At 39.0% G+C, this 23,704-nt stretch overlaps 1 protein-coding gene across 2 annotated transcripts; it reads left to right on the top strand.

The window, feature by feature from the left end:
• Nucleotides 1-438: 438 nt before the first annotated feature.
• LOC140883952 (uncharacterized) lies at nucleotides 439-19,018 on the top strand. 2 transcript variants are annotated; one of them, XM_073290578.1, is made up of 7 exons: nucleotides 439-935; nucleotides 1,363-1,451; nucleotides 1,570-1,708; nucleotides 17,238-17,333; nucleotides 17,437-17,559; nucleotides 18,126-18,388; nucleotides 18,545-19,018. In XM_073290578.1, exons 1-7 carry the CDS (start codon nucleotides 773-775, stop codon nucleotides 18,653-18,655), a joined length of 984 nt encoding a protein of 327 aa, XP_073146679.1. In that variant the 5' UTR covers nucleotides 439-772; the 3' UTR covers nucleotides 18,656-19,018. The 2 variants fall into 2 exon arrangements, with proteins under 2 accessions (XP_073146679.1, XP_073146680.1); XM_073290579.1 differs by lacking the exon at nucleotides 439-935 and adding an exon at nucleotides 939-1,071.
• The last annotated feature ends 4,686 nt before the right edge of the window (nucleotides 19,019-23,704 follow it).

Genomic DNA, 23,704 nt, shown 5'->3' with positions numbered 1-23,704 from the left:
TCTCTCTCACGCCCAAGAATGAAACGATTGGAGCGTGGAGACATTAACGGATGACCCGACTATGAGACGAGTGACCCAACTATGGGCAGTCCAACTATGGCCACCCGTCTCATAGTTGAGCCACCCGTTAATGTCTCTACGCTTCGGTCATTTCATTCTTGGGCATGAGAGGAATGTATTTGTGTGTTAGTTCATTTTTGAGCTTGAGAGAGGTGTATTGGTGTGTTAGTTGTGTTTCACATTGGTTGGATAAATATTCTGATAGTCCAATATCTAGACAAAGACAAACTCCTATTTGAACTAGCTTTTGCCATTTCTTTAACAATGAAAAAAAATTACAACAAATAAATAATCTATAACCGGAATAATTGCTATATACAGCATCTTGATTGATTTTTCACACTTTCGTCGTTAATGTACCAAATAAAGCATAGTTGGCCCACACTTGGCCTCGGACATTAACCTCTGTTTTACCAATTGGTGATATCAATATTGTACGCAAGATTAATGCGATTGGTCGCGCGATCGGGCTCTACTCCAAGTATTTTATTGCTTTAATCTACAACATACCAACCAAGAAACGGGAAGGGTCCGTTGGTTACGGTCGATCCCATTTGATCCCTTCCGAAAGCATCCAAAAAATTTCGATTTTGTCAAGAAAGAGAAGTATTTCACACGTATAGAGGGATTTTCTTGATTTCTTGAGATGTGTGGAGCAAATGCGGTGATGGGATGGAGGAGAGGTTGAAGAAGGAGAAGGGATTGGTGAGTAATGGCTAGAGGAGAGTGGGGACATAATAATGGCAGAGGGAGATGGTGTTCATACAGGAAAACCACTCTCATTGTTTGCTCCGTCAACATTGTTGTTGCTCTCTATGTGCTCCACTCCCTTTACAATACTCTGTATATGTACCCCATCAGTGATTCTCAGACAAGTAAGGGCTTGTTCAAGTTTTGATTTTTGTGGCTATTTAGCTGCTCTTTTGCCATGTTTTGCACTGTTGGAAACCCATTTGCGAATTCTGTCGATCTTTAGGAGGTGGTGAAGTGGTTAGTTTTGTGAAATTTCAGGTGATCGACTTTTGCCTTTTTAAGATGTTGATGTTTTGAATTCTTTTTTTTCCCTTTTCTTAGGATGCCCCTATATGATTTGGCTTAGTTTGGCATGCTCAATTGTTCAATGGTTTGTTCGTGAATTTGTGTTGTGTAATACCAAGATTTGGATTTAGGTTCGCTCTTGGAGTCTTGATTTATATGAATTTCTTGGAAATTCGTTGGTTAGTTTTAGGTCCTTTTGAGATGTTTTACTTCATATTACCCCTTCTAAGACTGCGTCTTATATTATCTGCTGCGATCTTACAGCATTTAGGTACAGCAAGGATCAGATTAGGAAAATGGAAGAGTCTAATCAAATGCGAAAAGCATCTGAACCCACAGAGCTTATTAAATTGGTGAGATCTCATTTTCAGTTTTTTGGGAAGTATTTCAGGGCACTTTAGAACTTATTTGGTTTCAGATGGTTGCTTTCTGTTGTCATTTTGACCGACTGAATCATGCTTTGTGTTGAAGGTAACACAATTAAAGACAATATTGGTAAAAGAAGAAAGAATGGTGAAATTGCCCCAGCATTTGAGACAGAAGTTTGTAGATGAGATCCTACATAGGTTAAGAAGCCTGGATGCTGCTGCCAATGCAACTGCGCAAAGAGGTGGGTACACGATCAATTTCCATGGGAGTGTAACAACTTCTTGTCTCCTATTTTTGTGATATATTGTTTATCTGTTCTGTTATCCTTGGATGCTACAATATATAGAGATGAAAATTTATCTAATATTTTATTTCGTTTTCATACTTCTTTCTTAGGATGACTAGATATTTGTTTGGTGTTGGGGAATTAGGTTTGCACACCTAATCAATGCTTAAGATGCTAGTGAACTTGTGAATCAAACGAGGAGCATTAGGTTAGGCGAAGGTGGGAGTGTAATGCTGGTGAAAGGGCGAAGTATTGAATTGAACGAATAGCTGCATTGATGAAGTTCCGGAGATTGCCGTAGTGTATGGAATTTGGTTGGACATATGGTGGCAACCTTGAAGTAGATTATCAATAACTATGTTTTTTTCTGAATTCTTCCTGGTTGACGAGCTATCAAGCATGAAATATCAATTTCAGTTCCCTATACTGTTTTTATTTCTTTTTTTTAATTTTTTTTTCCCGTGATGTATTTCATGATGTCTGATGTAATGACATCAACACGAATGAACATGTAGTTACTGGAGATAGAGTTCACTGAATGGCTATCTCAAAATTGCCAAAGTGGTTCCTATTTGCTGAATAGAGCATTCAAAATCACGTTTCTGAACCAATAATCTTTCAAACAATAGAAATCACTGTAGTTGTATCTGGTCGCATCATGTTTTGGTTTGGCTTCTGTTAGGCTGATTCTATGGATTTAGACAAAAGAACAACAGAGACGAGATGGAACAATAATGATGAAACAATATGTATTGAATATTAGAATTCTGCAGAACAAGAAATCCCAGATTAGGAATCTGTAACCCCCTAGCTGCCACTTTCGTCTCCCCCGAGTACAAACTGTGTTAACACAGGAGGTTGTCTACCATACACAATCTGAAAGGGGGTCATCCCCGCCGAGACATGGTACGTAGTATTATACCAATATTCTGCCCAATGAATCCAAAGAGCTCATTCCTTGGGTTGCTCAGATGAGAAGCATCTCAAGTATGTCTCAAGGCGCCTATTTAACACTTCCGTTTGCCCATCCGACTCCGGGTGATAGGCTGAACTCATAGCCAGCTTAGTGCCATACAGTCTAAACAATTCAATCCAGAAAGAACTCATGAAAATCGGATCTCGATCACTAACAATAGACCGAGGGACGCCATGCAAACGATTTTCTTGATAAAGTATTCTGCCACTCCTTTGGCATTGAAAGGATGTTTGAGCAGTATAAAATGACTGTATTTGGACAGCCTATCCACCACGACCATGATCACATCAAATCCCCGTGATTTTGGCACCCCACGATGAAGTCCATGGACACATCCTCCCACACGGATTCCGGGATGGGCAGGGGTTGTAGCAACCTTGAGGGTGTTGTAGCTTGGTATTTTTGGCGCTGACATATATCACATTCGGCTACCATTTTAAGGACATCAGCCTTCATACCCACCCAATAGAAGTTTCCGGCTACTTGTTTTAGTGTACGTAATCCGCCGGAATGGCCCCCTGATGGGGTAGTATGACATTCCTCCAGGACCTTCTGAACCCAAATCGACCCCTTAGGTAGCACTAGCCTGCCTTTGTATAGTAAGTTACCATTGGCCACTGTATAGGGTCCCATGTGATCGTTTGCCAACCCCACTCGCCTGATCACTTGTTGTAGCATAGGATCATTAAGCACTGTCTGCCGCAGCTCATCAAACTCAAGCCAAAAGGGCATGGATACCCCGCATAACTCTGTTGTCCCTTCGATTCGTGATAACGCATCTGCTGCGCTATTGGTTACTCCCGCTTTGTACTTAATCTCAAACTCATAGCCCATCAATTTGGCTAACCAATGTTGTTGGTTGGGTGTGGTGATCCGTTGAAGCAAAGAGCGTAATGATTTGTGGTCGGTCATAACCACGAATTTGCGACCTAACAAATAAGGCCGCCAATGTTGAATAGCCAAAACCAGGGCCATCATTTCTTTTTCATAGGTAGATTTGGCCAATGCTCTTGCTGCCAAAGCTTTACTGAAAAATGCCAAGGGTTTCCCATCTTGACATAGAACAGCCCCAATGCCCTTCCCTGATGCATCACACTCAATAACAAATTCTTTCGTGAAGTCTGGCAGTTGTAACACTGGAGCGGTACTAAGCACTGCTTTTAACTCTTCGAAAGCTCTGTCTGCCTCTTCATTCCACCCGAAATTATTCTTTTTAAGCAATTCAGTTAATGGTTTAGCAATCTTCCCATAATTCTTGATGAACTTGCGGTAGTACCCTGTTAATCCCAAAAACCCTCGCACCCCCTTCACATGCTGAGGTCGTGGCCAAGTGCATATACTCTCAACCTTTCGTGGGTCCACGGCCACTCCCGCAGCAGATATGAGATGGCCCAGATATTCCACTTCTTGAAGCCCAAAACCACACTTTTTCTCATTCAACAGTAACTTCTCGTCCACCATTGCAGTCAGTACCATATCAAGATGAGTTAAATTGTCATCCCACCCTTTGCTGTAGATCAATATATCATCAAAGAAAACCAAGATAAACTTCCTCAAATATGGTTGTAATATCTTATTCATAGTAGCCTGAAATGTTGAGGGGGCGTTTTTCAACCCGAAAGGCATTACGAGAAATTCGTAATGCCCTATATGAGTGCGGAAAGCTGTCTTTGGGACATCCGCAGGGTGCACCCTGATTTGGTGGTACCCTGACCAAAAATCCAACTTTGAAAAATACGCAGCTCCATGCAATTCATCCATTAGCTCATCAATCACTGGTATGGGAAACTTGTCGGAGATAGTGATATCATTTATCGCCCTGTAATCCACACAAAACTTCCAGCTTCAAACACCTTCGCATATTTGAGTAACAGATTCTGGATCCCCACTGGTTGGTCATTCCCCAACTTAACAACCTCCTTGCCGTGCATAGAGAATAAGGCTGCACAAAACGCGATATCAGTGGTCTTAACGATGGACCGAAGTGATACCACGGATCGTTGAAGAGTCGGATCCCCTTGTAGTATCACCTCCTTCCCTTCTTGCATGAACTTCATTATCATCTTTCCCCAATCTACCGTGACTTCACCCAAAGTTCGGAGCCAATCGATCCCAAGAATCACATCAACACCCCCCAACTCGAATAAATACCCGGCAACTGTTAAGGTTCAAGCTGCCAGGTCCACTCCCAACCTTGGACATATCCCTTGACCAGCTATGCGGCCCCCATCACCCAGCAACACCCCGAAATGAACTGAGTCATCAATTGGAAGTCCCAATGTCTCAATCAATTTTCGTGAGACAAAGTTGTGGCTAGCACCACTATCAATCATTACCACCACCCCTTCATTGGCTATCCGTCCTCGTAACTTCATCGTCTGTCGATGGGAGAAGCCACCGACAGAGAAAAGTGGTAATTCCAGGGTGCCATATTCTTTGCTCGGTTCGGCGTCCGTCTCACTTGCCGCCGTCCCCAACAACTGCTGCTCCGTATCCAATTCAACCTCTTCTTCATCCTCTGCCAAGAGTGTCACACGTAAAGCTTTATGAGTACACTTATGGAGAGGGTGAAAGGGTTCTCCACATCGGAAGCACAATCCCTTTTCCCGACGATGCACATTCTTGACGCGACACCATTTTGCCATCACGTGGTTTGAAAGTGTCGCTCCTGTTCATACTACCACGTTCACCAAACGCGCTCCCACCTGCCGTCGAAGACTGTCGAGAAACATTCTGAAAAGACTGGGGCTGAGCGATGGAAGACATCGAACTCCCAGCACTTTCATATTTTGGGCCCGGGCCCAAATTAGAATTAAAGATGGCGCTGGGCTTGGATCTATCTTTGTCCCACGACTGAGAGCGGCCCGACAACCCACTCCCCGCCTCCCCATTTTTGTTCCCTCGGAAGCCCATCGTCGGAGACCATAAGCGATGGTTATCAGGTAACCCAAACAACTCTTCTTCAATGGCCCGAGCCAAATCCATCGCCCGCAAGATAGTGCGAGGCTCATGGATGCCAATCCGCCGATGAATTTCTGCACGTAACCCAGCCAGAAAATATCCCAGGCATTGATCCTCTGGAAGATCGCCGACCTGAGCCAGTAACATCTCGAACTGTTCAATGTAAGCATCTACCGACTGGGTATCCTGTTTGAGGGAGGAAAGCAAAACAAAAGGGTTTGCCGCTTTTCTTCCTCCACGCCGACCTGAGCCAGTAACATCTCGAACTGTTCAATGTAAGCATCTACCGACTGGGTATCCTGTTTGAGGGAGGAAAGCAAAACAAAAGGGTTTGCCGCTTTTCTTCCTCCATATCAACGAATCAATTCCTCCGAGAACCTTTCCCAAGTGAGATTCGGAACCTTCAGGCGGAGCCATTGGAACCAGTGATATGCCGGTCCTTCCATGTGGATGAGAGCCAGCTTGAGGCGATTTTGCATCGGCGTACCATGAAGCTCGAAATATAATTCGGCCCTGCCGAGCCACGCCCGTGGATCGATCCCATCGAATCCTGGAATATCCACCTTACGCAACGCCAAACGCATTTCGTAATCCACAAATCCCTTAGTATCATCACAAGAGCCACGACCTTCCGTATCGTGCGCTCCTTCATCATCCTCCCTAATTTTCTGTTGTCTCTCATGGATGATGGAATTGTTGCGATCCTCAGTGGTCTTCCCAAGCACCCATTGCTCCAAGCGTGCATGTGAGTCTGCCATTTTCGCATGGGATTCTGCGAACATAGCCACTGCCTTCGTAAGTGTGCTGATATTTTCCTGTATCTCAAGCACCGATTTCTCAAGAGCTTCAATCCTTGCTTCCGAACGAGTGATGGCCATCTCGACAACGGCAGGTCGGACCAATTGTTAGGCTGATTCTATGGATTTAGACAAAAGAACAACAGAGACGAGATGGAACAATAATGATGAAACAATATGTATTGAATATTAGAATTCTGCTGAACAAGAAATCCCAGATTAGGAATCTGTAACCCCCTAGCCAAGCTAGTATGTAAAATAATTGTTGATAACTAACTCCCAGTGCCTTCCTCATGCTCATACTTATTTCCCCCCATCCCACGTGATACTAAGTGGGCTTTTTAAGCCTTCTAGTGTATACAAATTTAATATTGGGCTTGGAGTGATTTTCCAAGGCCCTATCAGCTTCCAATCCTTGAAAATTGTAAGGTTTATGTTTCAGGTATGGATGTGATTTGGCCAATTCTCTTGTTTTGTCATTGTGATTCACCACTTCCCTTGTCGAGTCAAGATGTTTTAAGTGTTCTTCAGTACATAATTCAGTAAGTAGTTGACTAGAGCAGAACGTGACATGGAAAAGTGAGCTTCTCTAGTAACATACGGCTGCAATTCAGGGAAAGATGCATAGTTGTTTGGTTTCATGTGAAGGGATTTAAAGATTCTGGGTCTTCATGAGATTGAGTACACACACTCCCATTGATGTTGCTAGATAGATGAAAAGGATTTCAAAATTGGCTATACTTTTGTTTTAGGAAAGTTTCTGTTTTAACGAGCTTTCTATGTAGGAAAACATTCATTTTTTTGAAACAATTTATCTGTTCTAAAATAGTGGGAAAAATAATTCATGTGATTGGTTGAGTACAATCTTCTAACAGAGATGGGAGACAGCTTTTTGTCTGTAAACTAATTAAATCTTAGTCAGATCACAATATACATAGATCTGTCTATGGGTATTTGTATGTTGAAAAGAACATGATAGATTTGTGAGGATACAGCCTTCAGTGCTTTTTGTACTTCCACCATTCATGGAAACATTAAGAAACATCTTTCCGTGCCTAATGGATCGACCTGTTGAACAAAGATTTGTTTTTTGTACTTTAATCACCTGGAAAAAGTGAATTTTTTTTGTATCTATCCTATTATTTGATAACATTGTTTATTTTATTGGCTATCTTCGTGCATGTTTCTTCAGCAAATTTTAGAAATATCATGAACCTGATGCAATTCTCCAGCTTTCTTTTACCCATACTTCAAGTGATTCAGCATACTGTTCCTGTTCTTTTCTTGCCACTAGAAGTAAAAGCTTTAAGCCTACGAGATGTTCGTAGCTAAAAGGGACAAGAATGATTGATGCCTTGATGATGATACTTTTTTCCTCATACTTTGAGACTTCTTTACACTGAGTTAAAAATACTAGAAGTTGAGATTTGATTTATCTTAATTACTGCTTTCATATTATAGTTACAAGGCCATAAGAGTTGAAACATTGAGCTTTGTTCTGATCTTTAAAACATGAACTCATGGCCCTACGCTATAACTGAATTTCTTAGCACAGAAATGATGCTGATTCTATAGCTTGGCCTAGATACCTTGAATAATGGAAATTGTTAATAACTACACAAGTGCTCTGCGATAATAACCCTTTGAATTTTATGGAATATGAATCCGTGGAAGTTATGGTCCAACATTAGCTAAGTTATGAGTTTACGTGTACAATATTAGTGGTTGATTATAATTAGTTGTAATTGGTTATTTGATGGTGTTATTGAATTAATTGTGATGGATTATATCCTATTGTTGAAGGTAACACGTTGAACAAATTATGAATGTAACGGCAAAAAAAAAAAAAAAAAAAATCTATCCTTGAATTATTCCACTAGTTTGGTGTGGTTGAACCAAACTTTTGTTCACTCCTATTGTCAGTATAGGGACTTTGGTTGAATCACACAAGTTCTTTGTCATGCCTCACCCTCTCTCAACTATATTGTTATCACTCAAAATTTAGTACTTCAATCTATTTTGCTGAATACACCTCTACACATCCTTGATGAGAAATAGCTTTCCGCAAGTGTTCACTTCTTGTTGTTTATCAGTTGATTGATTGTGTTGATTTGAATGACTCAAGAAGCTGATTTAAATTTATGTGTTATTATTTTATAATTATGATAATATCTTTTAGTATCTCCAACTAGTAAAATACTTTTCTTAGAACTCTAGTTTCAATAGGATTCTATATTGATTATGTTATATAAATTGATGATAGGTTGGATAATAAGATATATTCTTTGGCTTTCTCAAGGTATGCTTCTGTTATGGGCCCAAATACAGCTAGATGTTTTATGTTATTGGGCCTAACCAATCAAGCCCAAGGATTACAATTCAAGCCCAAGGATTACAAGTCCTAGAAGAATCTAGATATAGTGGAGGTTATAAGACGGTAGAGTGGGAGAGGTAGGATCATTCAGTTCATTTCTTTGTTGAGTGTTAACTAGCGTGTGCTAGGGACTAGCTTTGGCTAGGGACAGAGTTCATCTCTGGGTGTTTTCTTTCAATTTCCAGCGTAAGTCATTTCTTATTATATATATAAAATTGTGGTTGCAACAATTGGTCCGACCTGCCGGATCTGAGTCGGTGAAGAAACTAGAACGGCAACCACACAAATTGAAGAAATATGAAGCTTGAAGATCGCCTCACAGCAGCTGGAAAAAATCTTTCGCAGCTTTCATCGTCTGAGGATGAACTCCTATGGCTTCTCAATTGAATTGAAAAGCTTCTATCAAAAGTGGAGCAATCACCTACCAAAACAATGCTAACTGCTGTTGCACCGTTAATGGAGACATTGATCACAGAAAAATTTATGAAGCATTCCGATGTTGATGTCAAGGTTGGAGTAGCCTCTTGCATAAGTGAGATTGTTAGAATTTCTGCACCAGATGCTCCATACGATGATGACCAGATGAAGGATATTCTTCATTTGATTGTATCTTGTTTCGAGGATTTATCCGACACTTCCAGCAGATCTTATCATAAGAGGGCTTCTATTCTCGAGATGATGGCTAAGGTCAGGTATTGTGTTATCTTGTTGGATTTAGGATGTGATAAGCTGATTATTGAGATGTTTCAGCATTTTATTCGAGCTATGAAGGTTCATCAATCAGAAATTGTTATCGAGTCCATGGAAGTGGTGATGACTATGATTTTAGAAGAAAGTGAAGATATGTCTTCAGCTATACTCACCCCCATTCTGGCTGCCTTGAAAAAGAACGATGGAGAAACATTACCAAATGCAAGAAAAGTAACTAAGAAGGTGATGCAGAATTGTATTGAGAAGATTAGAAAGTATTTAACCCAAGTGATAAAAACTTCAGATCAAGAGGCGGTTAAGGAGGGATCAAAATTGTCTTCATATTTTATTGAAGATCATAAACAGGTTGATCGAATGAAAGCAGTGGAGTTTGACAAAGGTGACCCGATGGGATGGCTTTTAAGGATGGGCAATACCCAACACTCTGCGCCATGGAGATAATTGGTCAGTACAGTGGGAGGAAAGCGGTGAGACCAAAGGAATGCAGTGCGGCGGTGGTGAAAGAGCGGAGGATTGAGGGTGTGCGCACCGAATGGGTTGCGATGATGGAGCAGGTAGATTGGGCTGGAGAACACGACTTGGGCCACAATATTAAAGGGCTTAGTGTTGGACCTCCTCGGGGAGAAATAGCACAGGACCCAAATGCTACTAGTATGTTGGATTGGAGGCAGGGAATTGGGGGCGTGAAGTTTGGAATTAGGGTTTGCAAACGAGAATTTAAAGAGAAGTTGTTCTCGGATCATAGGACCGAGAACACCGTTGTTTCTTTTCACGATCTCATGTTACCTTTCCAGGTTGTGGGGCTTGAGTTTTGGGCATTTCCAGAGTGGGTTGAGTCTGTACAAGGGCATTTGGGCCATGTAATCAATTGGGCCCAAAAAGATTATATAGGCCAACCAAATCGGTGCGCATCGCATTGTGAGCCAAAACCTAGAAATTGGGCAGGGCAAGAGTATTTATCACGACGCAGAAGTTATGGGATCGGTCGGCGAGGAATGGCCGGTGGGTGTGGGTCATCGGCGGTTGACTGTGAAGGTGGCAGTATAACATGCAACAGAGATTTGGTATCAGTCGTACATCTGGTAGTGAGGAAAAGGGTTGAAAGCAAGGCAGATTGCACCTCCAAAGCCCTAAAACTATGGCTGAAGTTGGTGGGAGATTACATTATAGGTGCTACTGGAGTGGTTGATCAATTTGCTGCTGGAAAGGATGATACTGATGTTGGTTTTAGGCTTGGTACAAGTAAGGTTAATTATGTTTATATGATGTCTCATTGTTTGTGGGTTGTGATAGCTAGGGAAGTGTTAGATTATTGTTTGGGCAAAAAAACGAAACTAGAACCAGACAAAAGGAAGATGACACTTACGAACCCAAATTATTATTGGGCCGAGATATTTAAGAAAACTAAGGCCCAAATCTGGAAGGCCCATAGGCAGTTGCAGTTCACTTGGAAGGATAGGAGAAGACATGGTAAGTTGCAAATTCAATTTGTCTGGGTCGCTGATGTCTTTGGTGGAAGTTCGGATTCTTACTCTTGCTGTTCTTAATCCTCTTCATCCTCTGGATTTTGGTGATGTCTTAGCTGACCTTGGTTTTGAGATCATGGTTTTTGATGTTGGTTGGAAGGATGACAAATCCGTAGAAGTTCAAGTTGTGGCTAAACGATTACTTTTTGTGTGGGAAGATGGAATGGGACTGCTGGCTTTTATCATTGGGACTGGGGTGCGAATGCTTGAAGCCAAATATCCTTTCGATTTTTTGTATTTTGGAAACGAGTTCTTCGATCTTGGTTTCGAGTTAATTGTCTTCGATGTTGGCTGGAGCCTTAAACAAGATCATGGAGTTTCAAGACTCAGCCTTGAGGACAAGGCTGATTTGAAGATGGCAGTATTGTTATGGGCCCAAATACAGCTAGATGTTTTATGTTATTGGGCCTAACCAATCAAGCCCAAGGATTACAATTCAAGCCCAAGGATTACAAGTCCTAGAAGAATCTAGATATAGTGGAGGTTATAAGACGGTAGAGTGGGAGAGGTAGGATCATTCAGTTCATTTCTTTGTTGAGTGTTAACTAGCGTGTGCTAGGGACTAGCTTTGGCTAGGGACAGAGTTCATCTCTGGGTGTTTTCTTTCAATTTCCAGCGTAAGTCATTTCTTATTATATATATAAAATTGTGGTTGCAACAGCTTCAGGTTACTTTTCTTTTCTTCTTCTCAAATATCCAACAAATTGGTATCAAGAGCCACGTTCTTGAGAGATCTGTGAGATATCAAAATTTTCATAATGAATTTAGAACATTTTCACCACAATTTCACCTAGTGTGGGCTGTTAGAATGGAAGCATATCTAGATGCCAGCGATTTATGGGAAACCGTTGAACAAGAATATCAAGTTTTAGATCTGCTGACAACCCAACAATGACACAAATCAAAAATCAAAAGAAGAAGAAAGAAAGAAAATCAAAAGCCAAAGCTATATTGTTCACATCAATCTCATCCTCTGTGTTCACCAGAATCATGACACTGAAAACAACAAAGGAAATCTGGGATTTTATGTAGAAAAAATATGAAGAAGCGAAAGGGTCAAAGGGATGCAAGTGCTGAATTTGATTTGAGAATTTAAAATGCAAAGGATGAAGGAATCAGAAACGATCAAGCAATATTCTGACAAACTTCTAAGTATTGTCAACAAAATCATACTTCTCGGTACAGATTTTCCTGATTCTAGAATTGTTCAAAAGATCATAGTCACAATTTCGGAAAAGTTTAAAGCTACAATCTCATCATTGGAAAATTCGATAGATATGTCGAGTATTACTTTGGTAGAAGTTTTGAATGCGTTGTTGGCACAAAAACGAAGAAGACTTATGAGGCAAGAATCACATGTAGAGGGTGTGTTCCAAGTCAAATCACATAACAATTTTGATGGCAATAACAAGATAAAATATGGCAACGCACAACTCTTTCCACCTTGACCCAACTGCAAAAAACCAATCATCCACAAAAAACAAGTGTTGGTGTAGTCCAGAAGCAAGATGTCACAAGTGTGGCCAGTTAGGGCACATAAAGAGGATATGCAAGACTCAACAAGGTAAAACAAAAAATATAGAAGATCAACCCCATGAGGAGGAGTTGTTTGTCGCATCATGTTTTGCCATGAATAAATTCACTAAATGTTTTCTGGTCGACAACTGTTGTACAAACCACATGACTTATAATCGAGATCTTTACAAAGAACTTAACAAGACTGATGTTTGTAAAGTTAGGATTGGAACGTACAATTCATTGAAGTAAAAGGCAAAGGAACTAGCAATTGAAGGGCACTCGGGTTTGTAATTAATTTATGATATTATACGTTCCTGAACTTGATCAAAATCTTCCGAGTGTTATGAAGTTGTTGGAAGTTGTAAGGTGTTGTTTGAAGACAAAAGTGGTGTGATAAAAGATGCAAAATGCATTGAGACATTTAAAGTCAAAATGCAAGGGAAGAGTTTTGCTTAAATTTCATGGAGGGAATATATTGTTGCACCTTCCATGAATAAAGACAATTTGGCGAAAAGTTCAGTTCAAATGAGGAGCTCCCTAAATATGTTGTCCATCAATATAGGAAACAAACGAGACATCTTTTTCAACAAAACAAGGTTTGGAGGCCTACATAGAAGCAACAATTGATCCACACAAATATATCTAAATAAAGCACCATACGCTCGTCGACAAAATGGTGTTATGGAGAGGACAAAGTATATGCATCGCGCTAGTGAAATTCATCTTCAAGGAGAAAAAGAATTCCTAGATATGTTAAGGGCACAAATTTATTTGTGACCAACCAGAATAAACCTCCTGACATCATCAACATTTGGTGCGCAAACAAAAGCAAGCCTATGCGTTCTTTGATTGCTTCAACATTGAAAAAAAAAAGATGAAGTATGCAGCTTTTGAGCCAAGAAGGAGTGTTAATTTGAATGATTCAAGAAGCTGATTTAAATTTATCTAATTATTATTTTATAATTATGATAATATCTTTCTTATATTTTTGGATTGTAGTTGTTATCTCCAACTAGTAGAATATTTTTCTTAGAACTTTGATTTCAATAGGACTCTATATTGATTATGTTATATAAATAGATGATATGTTGCAAAATAAAATATATTTTTTGGCTTTCTCAACTTATGCTTCAGTTTACTTTTCTTTTTTTCTTCTTGAATATACAACAGATTGACAATGGGTGTTAGATGAGAATGAAAATGTTGTTTTGGTGTCTATTTATCATTTTTCGATAAATTATGGTAACTGACATTTTCTCTGTGTCATGCATTTATGCGTACTTCTGAAATAGATTGACTATATATCGTGGATTAATGAATCATTCCTGATGAACCAAATAGATGAATACTTCAATGAACGAACATCATACGTTCTATAGGGTGGTATATTAAGGCGTTAGTTGTTGTGTTGATAGTTCTTATAAAGTTGACATATATTGTTGATATAACATGTTGAGCATAATCCTACAAAAAAATCTCACTGAATTATTCAACTAGTTTGGTGTGTTCCAACATTTACATAGTTTTTAGCGACTTAAATGGGACTTAGCTGATAGCTAATACAATTTGAAAAAATTGTAATGCCCCATAATTGAAGGTGCGTATGACATTTTATTTTATATTATGTATAAATTTATTTTCATTATACCATAATTGAAGGTGCGTATGACATTTTATTTTATATTATGTATAAATTTATTTTCATTATTATATATTAAAATAATACAAATATAATATATATATATATATATATATAGATATATATATATATATTATGGATGAGAATGCATTATCATCAACATTATCTAGCGATGGTTAGACCCCGAGTTGGATGCCACATAGGAAGAGATGAAGAAGCCAGACAACAATATCCTAAGTTATTTTTGTAGCTATACTCGAATATGGGGATTAGATTCCTTGAAGGCAGGGAAATCGTGATGCCCTGCACGCGTAGGAAATATTATATATTATTTATAAATGTATTCATTAATTATAGCAAAGTATTATTAAAATATAATAAATAAATATATACATACATATATATATATATATAAATAAGTAATTAGAGGGGTGTGAATATATTTATAATGGATGAGAATGCATTATCATCATGAAACTCATCTAGTAATGGTTAGACCCCGAGTTGGGTAGGATGTCTTGGGGGTTTTATCTTGACTCCATTGGTAATCTATGACTCTCCACCGGTTGTAAGCAACATCCTCGAATTAAGTTGCTAGATTTATTTTCAGTTCATCTAAGTAGTTGTGAAGAAAAATATTCTGATTTATTTTTGTAGGAAACGATATATATTGATTGAGATAAAAAAAATCAGAAACCGAAAAGTCTCCACACAAAAAGATATAAAAGCCAGAGTGAACTTAGCATATATAAGACTCCAATCCCTACACAAATCTTAAACCGAAAAGTTTATGAACTCCTTCGTCTTCGAAATCCAAAAAGGAACAGTAAACTTTATTTTATCCCAGCATTCGCCTACTGGTTCTTCTCCATTGTAAAAAATTCTGCTGTTTTTCTGCAACCCAACTATCCAACAAATACAATGAACTAACACGATCCTGGGGATACCCATACCAAGCCCAACTCCTCCGAAGCTTTGAGCTAGAGAATACTCGTAAAAGAGCAATGATTGAGCAAAATTTGTGGGTGTTGGGCCGGAATGGTACTAAACTAAGCCTGCGACATCAGGAAGGCTGGAGATGCCTACTACCCTAGGTTCTAATCCATAAATGGTATATTCAACCATATTACGACCCTTTGCAAATAATATTAACATGGGCCTCGGTGTAGTACGCCCCTCCCATAAGGGTCCTCAACTGCCGGTCATAGAGCCCATGCATCTCACGTAGATTCACGATCATCTTATCTGTCTCATAAATAGTTCTGCCTATGTCACCCACCAATTGATCCATTAGCTATTCCACCCATATATGCATCCATTGTCCCACCTGTTGATCCTCCTGTTGTTCAACCATAGGGTCACTTATCTTAGAGCCTGAGGTACACCTCTTGCCACCAGCTCTAGACAAGGATGTATGGCTGATACACTCATAGTATGAGTCCGATCCAGAAGTGTTTCCCAATGAACCACCACTAATTGTTCAGTTAGGTCCATTTTGGGGAAAGGATCTTTAGCACACCTTGGAGTTTTTGATGATGAGATTATCATAGTTATATCAGATGATGAGGATGCATGATGCTGAGTCTATCGTTACTACTGGGGAGTAGTACCAGACTATTACCGTCACTAGTGTTCCTTTTTTTATCAACTATATTAACTATGACTCATCCTCATTTTGAGTTGTACAATGGATGATATTTCGTATCAGTATGCGTTAGTAGGAATTTTTTATTTGTTTTATCTGTTATGACATGACTAAATAGTTGTTATCGCTACTAGTAATCAATTTGAGTACAAGGAATGACTACCGTTGTATTAAACTAAAATGTCATAACATATGCCATAAGATTATGTGCTTTCGTATTCAAGTATAATTTACTATGCATATCACAAGTCCTTGTATTTGAATATATTCACATCATAAGAACTTGATGACATCACCAAGGGCAAGCAACCAAGCAAGAAACCAAGAGAGCCAATCACAAAATATTAGAGCTGCTACAAATTTGCAACAAGAGGAGCCTAATCCTCTCCATATGTTCCATATGTTCGAAATAATGGAAAAAATTTTCTACTACTGCCAGTTGTCGCCAAAAAACCAAGATCTAAAAGATCGGGTCTTTGAGCGTTTCCTTAGATTCAATCCCTCAAGATTCCAAACGACCCTAGATTCTGTTCAAATAAAATCTTGGATGACAAAAATAAGGAAGATATTGTTTGTTCATGACTACTGAGACGAACATAAAATAAATCTTGTAGCTTACCCCAATTCGAGGATGCTACTTACAACTCGTGGGATTCATAGATCACCAATAGAGTTGAAATAAAACCCCTCAAGACATCCTATGTGGCGCACCCAACTTGGGTCTAACCATCGCTAGATGATGTTGATGATGATAATGCACTCCCATGCAAAAAAAAAAAAAAATATATATATATATATATATATATATATATATATATGTTTGTGTGTGTGTGTATATATATATATTGTTTATTTTAATACTAGTTTGCTATAATTAATGAAAAATTATTTTAACTAATACAAATATGTCATACACGCCATATTATGAGGCATTGTATGTGGTTACCAAACTCGGGATCTAACCATCAGTAGATGCTGATGATGATGATAATGCATTCCATAACATATATATATATATATATACACACACATATATATATATATATTTATTTATGTATATATACACCTTTAATTACCTATGTATATATAGATATATTTATTTATTTATTTATTATTTATTTATTTTATTTTAGTTTAATAGTAATTTGTTTTAATTAATGAATATATATATATATATAAATAATATAACATATGTCATACACACCATATTCAATTACGGGGCATTACAAAAAATACTCATTCTTTGACCTTTAAGATCCAATTCATTTTGGGTCTCCATTATGTGACTCCGCCAAGTTCATTCCACCATCTGATACATTGTTCTTTTGTTTTAACAGAAACAGTAGAAACCTGGCGCAGAGAAAAACTGAGAGAAGCTAAGTTACTTGTTCTCGGGCAAACCACAAATTCAACAATTTTACCCGAGGAAGCAGGTACGATATATCTTCAAAAGTAGATGTTTAGATTTTATGTTGCCACTGCATATGGATATCCAAGTGTTGAAAGAAATTGTACTCAAACTTAGTCTGTTTGCAGGTGTAATTGCAGAATATTTAAGTTCTGATTGGTCTGAATTATCAGAGGATATTGGTCTCTGGATACCAGCTGTAGTTGTCAACATGGAACATGATGACAAACCTGAGGACGAAGAAGAGTTTGGTAATTACTTGGAATACCTTCTTAGAAATGTTAATGATAGCCTAGGCCTAAGTAGCACGGTTCCCTGCCAAGTTTTGAATCATATCCACCACTCCTCGGTTCACTAACTTTTATATTGAGATTCATCTTTTAACCTTACGCTGTTAACATTTCATTGGCTAAAACCTCAGGATGATAGGGGCCAGAGGGTGTGATGGTGGTATTATTTACAAGTTTTGGTCAAATAAAATCATCTCTCATTTTTACTTCCAATATTTTACTTCAGTATAGCAAAAAATACTAACGTCCTTGAATTACCACTGACATTGTTATTATTATCCAAGCTTAGTTCCAAACTAATGTTGGCACTCATGAGTTGCTATGGATAATCTTCTTCATTATGCTTTATGCAGTTACATATTTGTTTATTCCTATACCACCAAGTTCGTGTTTGATAATTTTCGTCAAAATTACTATGGACTCGTCATTTCTTCGAGTCAACTATATATTTCTTCCACGTTCCTCACTGTGTTTCCAACTGTTACTTTAAATGCTGATGTTGGTTGAGACACATTTCCTTTTTCCAGACAGTCGAATCTTGCCCGGTAGACAGCTACCTCCCATATGTCATGCCGAGCTTCATACTGACTATGATGGTCTTGCTGTGAGATGGGGTCTGACCCACCATAAAGAGTCTGCATATGAGTGTTGTATGGCATGTCTGGATCAAGCAAAACGTGCCAAACCAGGCGAAAACAAATGCAACGTATGGGTTTATTGCCCATCTGAGACTGGGTGTTATTCTCCAGATATTTATGAACACAAAAATCAAGAGTGCTGGCTGAAATATGTGAGCTTACATTCCCAGTTCCATGAATTCTGCACCTTTAGTTATATGTTTTACAATAACAAAATTAAATCTTCTGCAAGGAATTATCTTTTGTTTAATTATGGGGGAAAAATAGTCTACTGCTAGACTAAGAGCTTGTTCATTTTTTATCTGCAGTCGGGTGAACCCAAATTGAATTTCAAGGATAGGTACTCAGACTCATATAGAGAAGCACACCCGAATGCACCATTAATCGTCCCATGGGTATCTGGTGTTGTTGGGGAATGAATCATTCACTAACACTGAATTATTCCAAGAGAATTGCCGAAAAACTGCATCCTGAGATTCCTATGCATTGGTAGAACGACCAAAGCAACACGTTTTTGTACCTGCAGCAGCTGCAGTTGTCATGATCTCAGAGTTGATAGCATTTTAGACACGAATGTCGGCCTCGTTCCTGCATTCTGTTTTTGTAACCACGGTAGTTAAAGTAGGCGCCATTGGTTTCGAGATCGAGTGTCTGGTGCCGTGGATGATGGTTGAAAAAGACTTCACAGAAATATGAAGACATGTAAAAAGATTGTACTCGTGTAATTTGAGAAATTTCTTTCATTACCATTGATACATGAAATATATATTAATTATCCCTTATTTTTCTGGGAGATGATGACATTGAGTCTATAAATTACTGGAAATGATGAAAATGGACTCCATCGATGTAGGCAGGATTGCGCTTTTGCCTACTTTCGTTTATATTGTAATCACGTTTCATTTAGATCAATACAAATTATCTAAAAAAAAAAAAAAAAAAAGAGCATATGCTATTTCAATCAATAACTGATTTGACTGGATTTCAAAAAATAAAATAGAATCTGGAAAAATCAAGTTAGAGGATTCAAAAGTTGGGTTAGAAGAGAGATTGATAGATGTTCGACCATATTTGGAGTTATTGCATAAAAATATGATATTTGGAAAAATATCGAACAACAAAAGATCAAAACACCTAATGAAATCTGTTAGGAATCAATCCGAAATTTAATATTCAAGAATTCACCACGCAAACGAACACACAAGAACAATAACACAATCTCAGAACAGATAAAACCAACGCACACAGATCAAACTCAACACTCACGCGAAAGCAATAAACAACGCAAGTATTTACGTGGTTCGGCAAAGATTTGCCTACGTCCACTGGAGAGCAACGCAACCACTTTTATTAATCACTCACAGAACAATCTAAGCTCAATCAACAGAGCTTATTACAATGATGGACTAAGACAAAATCTCAATCTAGATACAGACACAATTCAAGCTTAAAGCCTTGAATTCTTCCCGTCACAATCTTTGTTTTGTTCTCTCCTCCAAAATCTCTCTTCCTTCTCTCTCAATATATTCTGAAGAAATTTGATTTTCTGTTATGTTCGTTGCGGCCAGCTTCCATCTGCTTATATAGAGAATTACATCGACTTTCATCTTGGGCTTTAGGTCAACAGTAACTTACGACTCAATTATAAAGTCAACATGGTCCAACCCGATAAGCCTTCATTCATTAGTCTGATATGCTCTTGTACTTCGATCTGCATCGATCTGCCTTCAAGCGTATAGCTTCTCGGACACTCCATCTGACTTCCATCCAAGTCACAGTACTCGAGCAATCGATCTGCATGAACTCATCCGAAGATTCATCTGACCATCACTTCGATCTGATCTCAGTATTCGATCTGATCTCAGTATTCGATCTGGACCATGAATTCATTTGATCACTGAGCTCACCTGATCTGTACTATTTGATCCGATCTCTTCTCTATTTCCATTCAATCTGATAGAAACATACTTCAACAATCTCCACCTTGATTCTTTCAGGTTGAATGCTGCTCTCCATCCTGGCCAAGACAATTACCGCATTAACTAAGTCCAAATATTTCTTGAACTTAGCATACGGCAGTGATTTCGTCATAGCATCTGCAGGATTTTCTTCTGATGCTATCTTCACAAGGATCACATCTCCTTTTTCAATCACATATCTCACGAAATGCATCTTCACATCTATGTGTTTCGATCGTTCATGATAGACTTGGTATTTCGTCAAGTGTATTGCACTTTGGTTGTCACAGTGTACTACAACTTGATCTTGTTTTACACCCAACTCCGCTATCATCCCTTCTAACCACAATCCTTCTTTTATGGCCTCCGTAACTGCTATGAATTCTGCCTCAGTGGTAGAAAGGGCAACCACTGACTGTAGATTTGACTTCCAGGTGATCGTTGTGCCATAAAAGGTGAACACATATCTAGTCAACGACTTTCTCATGTCTAAGTTCCCAGCAAAATCTGAATCCACATATCCAACTATCGGATCAATCTCATCTTGCTGTTTTTCAAACTTCAACCCCAACCCAGTTGTGTTTATGAGATATCAGAGAATCCACTTCAGAGCTTTCCAATGATATGTACCCGGATTAACCATAAATCTTAACACAACACTGATTGCGTATGCCAGATCAGGCCTACTACACACCATTCCATATATGAGACTTCCCACTCCACTAGCATATGGAATCCCAGCCATCTTTGTCTTGTCTTCCTCACTTTCAGGTGACTGACTCACAGATAGCTTCAAATGCTGTCCTAGAGGGGTCAAGAGAGATTTTGTTTGATTCATATTATACCGTAGAACAACCTTCTTCAAATAGTTCTTATGACTCAGATGAATTCCCTGCCTTTTCTTGTTTCTCACTATGTCCATGCCCAGAATTCTCTTCGCTTCACCCAGATCTTTCATCTCAAACTCTGAGTTGAGCTGTTTCTTCAAGGATGATATCTCTGTCCTACTTTTACTTGCAATCAAGATATCATCAACGTAAATTAGTAGGTACAATATAACCTGCCCATCATCCTTCTTCAGATAGACACATCTATTATATTGGCTTCTCACAAAACCAATACCAATCATGAACTCATCAAACCTCCTATTCCACTGCCTCGGACTCTGCTTCAGCCCATACAATGATTTTCTCAGTAAGCAGACTTTGTTCTGTGTTTTCTGATGTATGAAGACCTTTGGTTGTTCCATATAAATGGTTTCTTCCAGGTCACCGTGTAGAAACGCAGTTTTAACATCCATCTGCTCAAGCTCCATGTCGAGCTGGTTCACCAGTGCTAACATAATCCGGATAGAACAATGTTTGACCACTGGAGAATAAACTTCATTAAAATCTATTACTTCTACTTGACCAAAACCCTTTTCAACCAATCTTGCTTTATACTTGATCTGATCTGTACCAGGAGTTCCTTCCTTCTGTTTATAGATCCACTTGCATTCCAATGTCTTTTGATGCTTCAGTCTGTCTACTAACGTCCAGGTTTGATTCTTTTCAAGTGAGTTCATCTCTTCATTCATAGCTTCAATCCACTTGTTTTTCTGTTTACTCGCCATAGCTTCATCATAATTATTCGGCTCTGAATACTCCACCTCCTCAGCTACTGTCAGTGCATACCAAGCCAGATCAGCTTTACCAAACCTCTTAGGAGCTCTGATCTCCCTTTTGGTTCTGTCCCTTGCAAGATTATAAGTACTTAAATCCTCATTTGGATCTATCGCTGCCACATTCTCATCTTGTATCTCTTCTGACCCTTCATCTGGCACAGAAGACTCCACCTCAATTGGTAGTTTATCATTCACACTGATCTGACTGTCCTTTCCATCTGTATTCATTTTATATCCCAGTTTGGATTCATCAAACTTCACATCCCTGGTGTTGAAGCACTTTGGACCTCTTGACTCCAGGTTCCAAACCTTATAACCATTCACACCATCCGGATACCCAATGAATATACATCTGACTTCCCTTGCTTCCAACTTGTCCTACTTCAGATGAGCATATGCAAGACATCCGAATACCCTCAAGTTTGAGTAGTGTGTAGGTGTTCCACTCCACTTTTCCATTGGTGTCTTAAAACCAATCGCGCTGGATGGACACCTATTGACCAAATAGCACGCAGTAGATAATACTTCTCCCCAGAATGACTTAGGAAGAGAAGCATTGATCAACATACATCTGACCCTTTCCAGAAGATTTTTGTTTATTCTCTCTGCCAGGACATTTTGCTGTGGTGTTCCTGCCACTGTTCTGTGTCTGGTAATGCCTTTCTCCTTACATATCTTGACAAACTTATCTGATAAGTATTCCAGCCCATTATCTGTTCTCAGGTGTTTAACTATTCGATCACTCTTATTCTCAACTGCCATCAGCCATTCTCTGAACTTGTCATATGCTTCATCCTTAGTCTTTAAGATGAATATCCATACTCTCCTTGAGTAATCATCAATCAAAGACATGAAGTATCTGCCTCCTCCATGAGTTTTTGTCCGAGAAGGACCCCATAGATCTGAATGAATGTATGCCAATGGTTGCTCAGTTGTGTGACTTCCTTGACCAAACGATACTCTTTTTTATTTCCCAAGAGCATAGCTATCACACAACTCCAGTGATTCGATCTTATCTCCACCTAACAGACCCTGTTTAGACAGCTCATGTAATCCATTCTCACTTACATGTCCAAGCCTCAAATGCCATAGCTTGGTTCTGTCCTGCTGTTCTTGAATACTTGTTGTACTTCCAATAATTGTATCGCCTTGTAGTACATACAGGAGGTTCCTCTTGACAGCCTTCATAACAACCAGAGATCCTCAAGATACTGAGATACTTCCTGCTCCTGATCTGAATGAATATCCTTGAGCATCAAGTGTTCCCAATGATATCAAGTTTCTCTTCAACTCGGGCACATACCACACCTTGGTGAGTACTCTGTCGATCCTATCATGCATCCTTATTCTGATATTTCCAGAGCCTTTTATTCTGCATGACTGATTATTCCCCAACAGTACCATGCCCTGATCAGCTTCTTCCAGCTTTTCAAACCAAGATCTTATAGGACACATGTGAAAGGAGCATCCTGAATCCAGTATCCACTCGTGGTCTTGATCACCTTTAGAAACCACCAATACTTTTGCTGAGTCATATCCATCTGTAGCTACGGCCAGAGTACCATCATCTTTGGGTTTTTCCTGTTGCTTTCCTTTCCTTTCCTTTCCTTTCCGGACAATCTCTTCTTAGATGCCCAATCTTCTGACAAGCATATCACTTCATATTACCCAAGTTTCTGTTCTGGTATCTTCCTTGACTCTTCGATCTGGATTTTGACCTGTATTTCCCACCGAATGTCCTCTTATCACTTCTGCCCCTCGCCGTAAGACCTTCCCCATGTGATTCAGTGTTTGTGTTTGACTTTCTCTGAAGTTCATTGGATTGAATATTAGACATAACTTCTTCC

Source organism: Henckelia pumila, chromosome 2 (assembly GCF_033568475.1).
Source record: "Henckelia pumila isolate YLH828 chromosome 2, ASM3356847v2, whole genome shotgun sequence".
Taxonomy (NCBI): domain Eukaryota; kingdom Viridiplantae; phylum Streptophyta; class Magnoliopsida; order Lamiales; family Gesneriaceae; genus Henckelia; species Henckelia pumila.
The sequence above is the reverse complement of the archived record's forward strand: the minus strand, read 5'-3'. Positions and strand labels throughout refer to the sequence as shown.

Excerpts from the sequence above, each read along its gene's own strand:
- LOC140883952 (XM_073290578.1), top strand. The coding sequence starts at position 773 with ATGGCTAGAGGAGAGTGGGGACATAATAATGGCAGAGGGAGATGGTGT. Across the intron at positions 1,452-1,569 it reads CCACAGAGCTTATTAAATTG|GTAACACAATTAAAGACAAT; the intron begins GTGAGATCTCAT and ends TTTGTGTTGAAG. Across the intron at positions 17,560-18,125 it reads TGAGGACGAAGAAGAGTTTG|ACAGTCGAATCTTGCCCGGT; the intron begins GTAATTACTTGG and ends TCCTTTTTCCAG.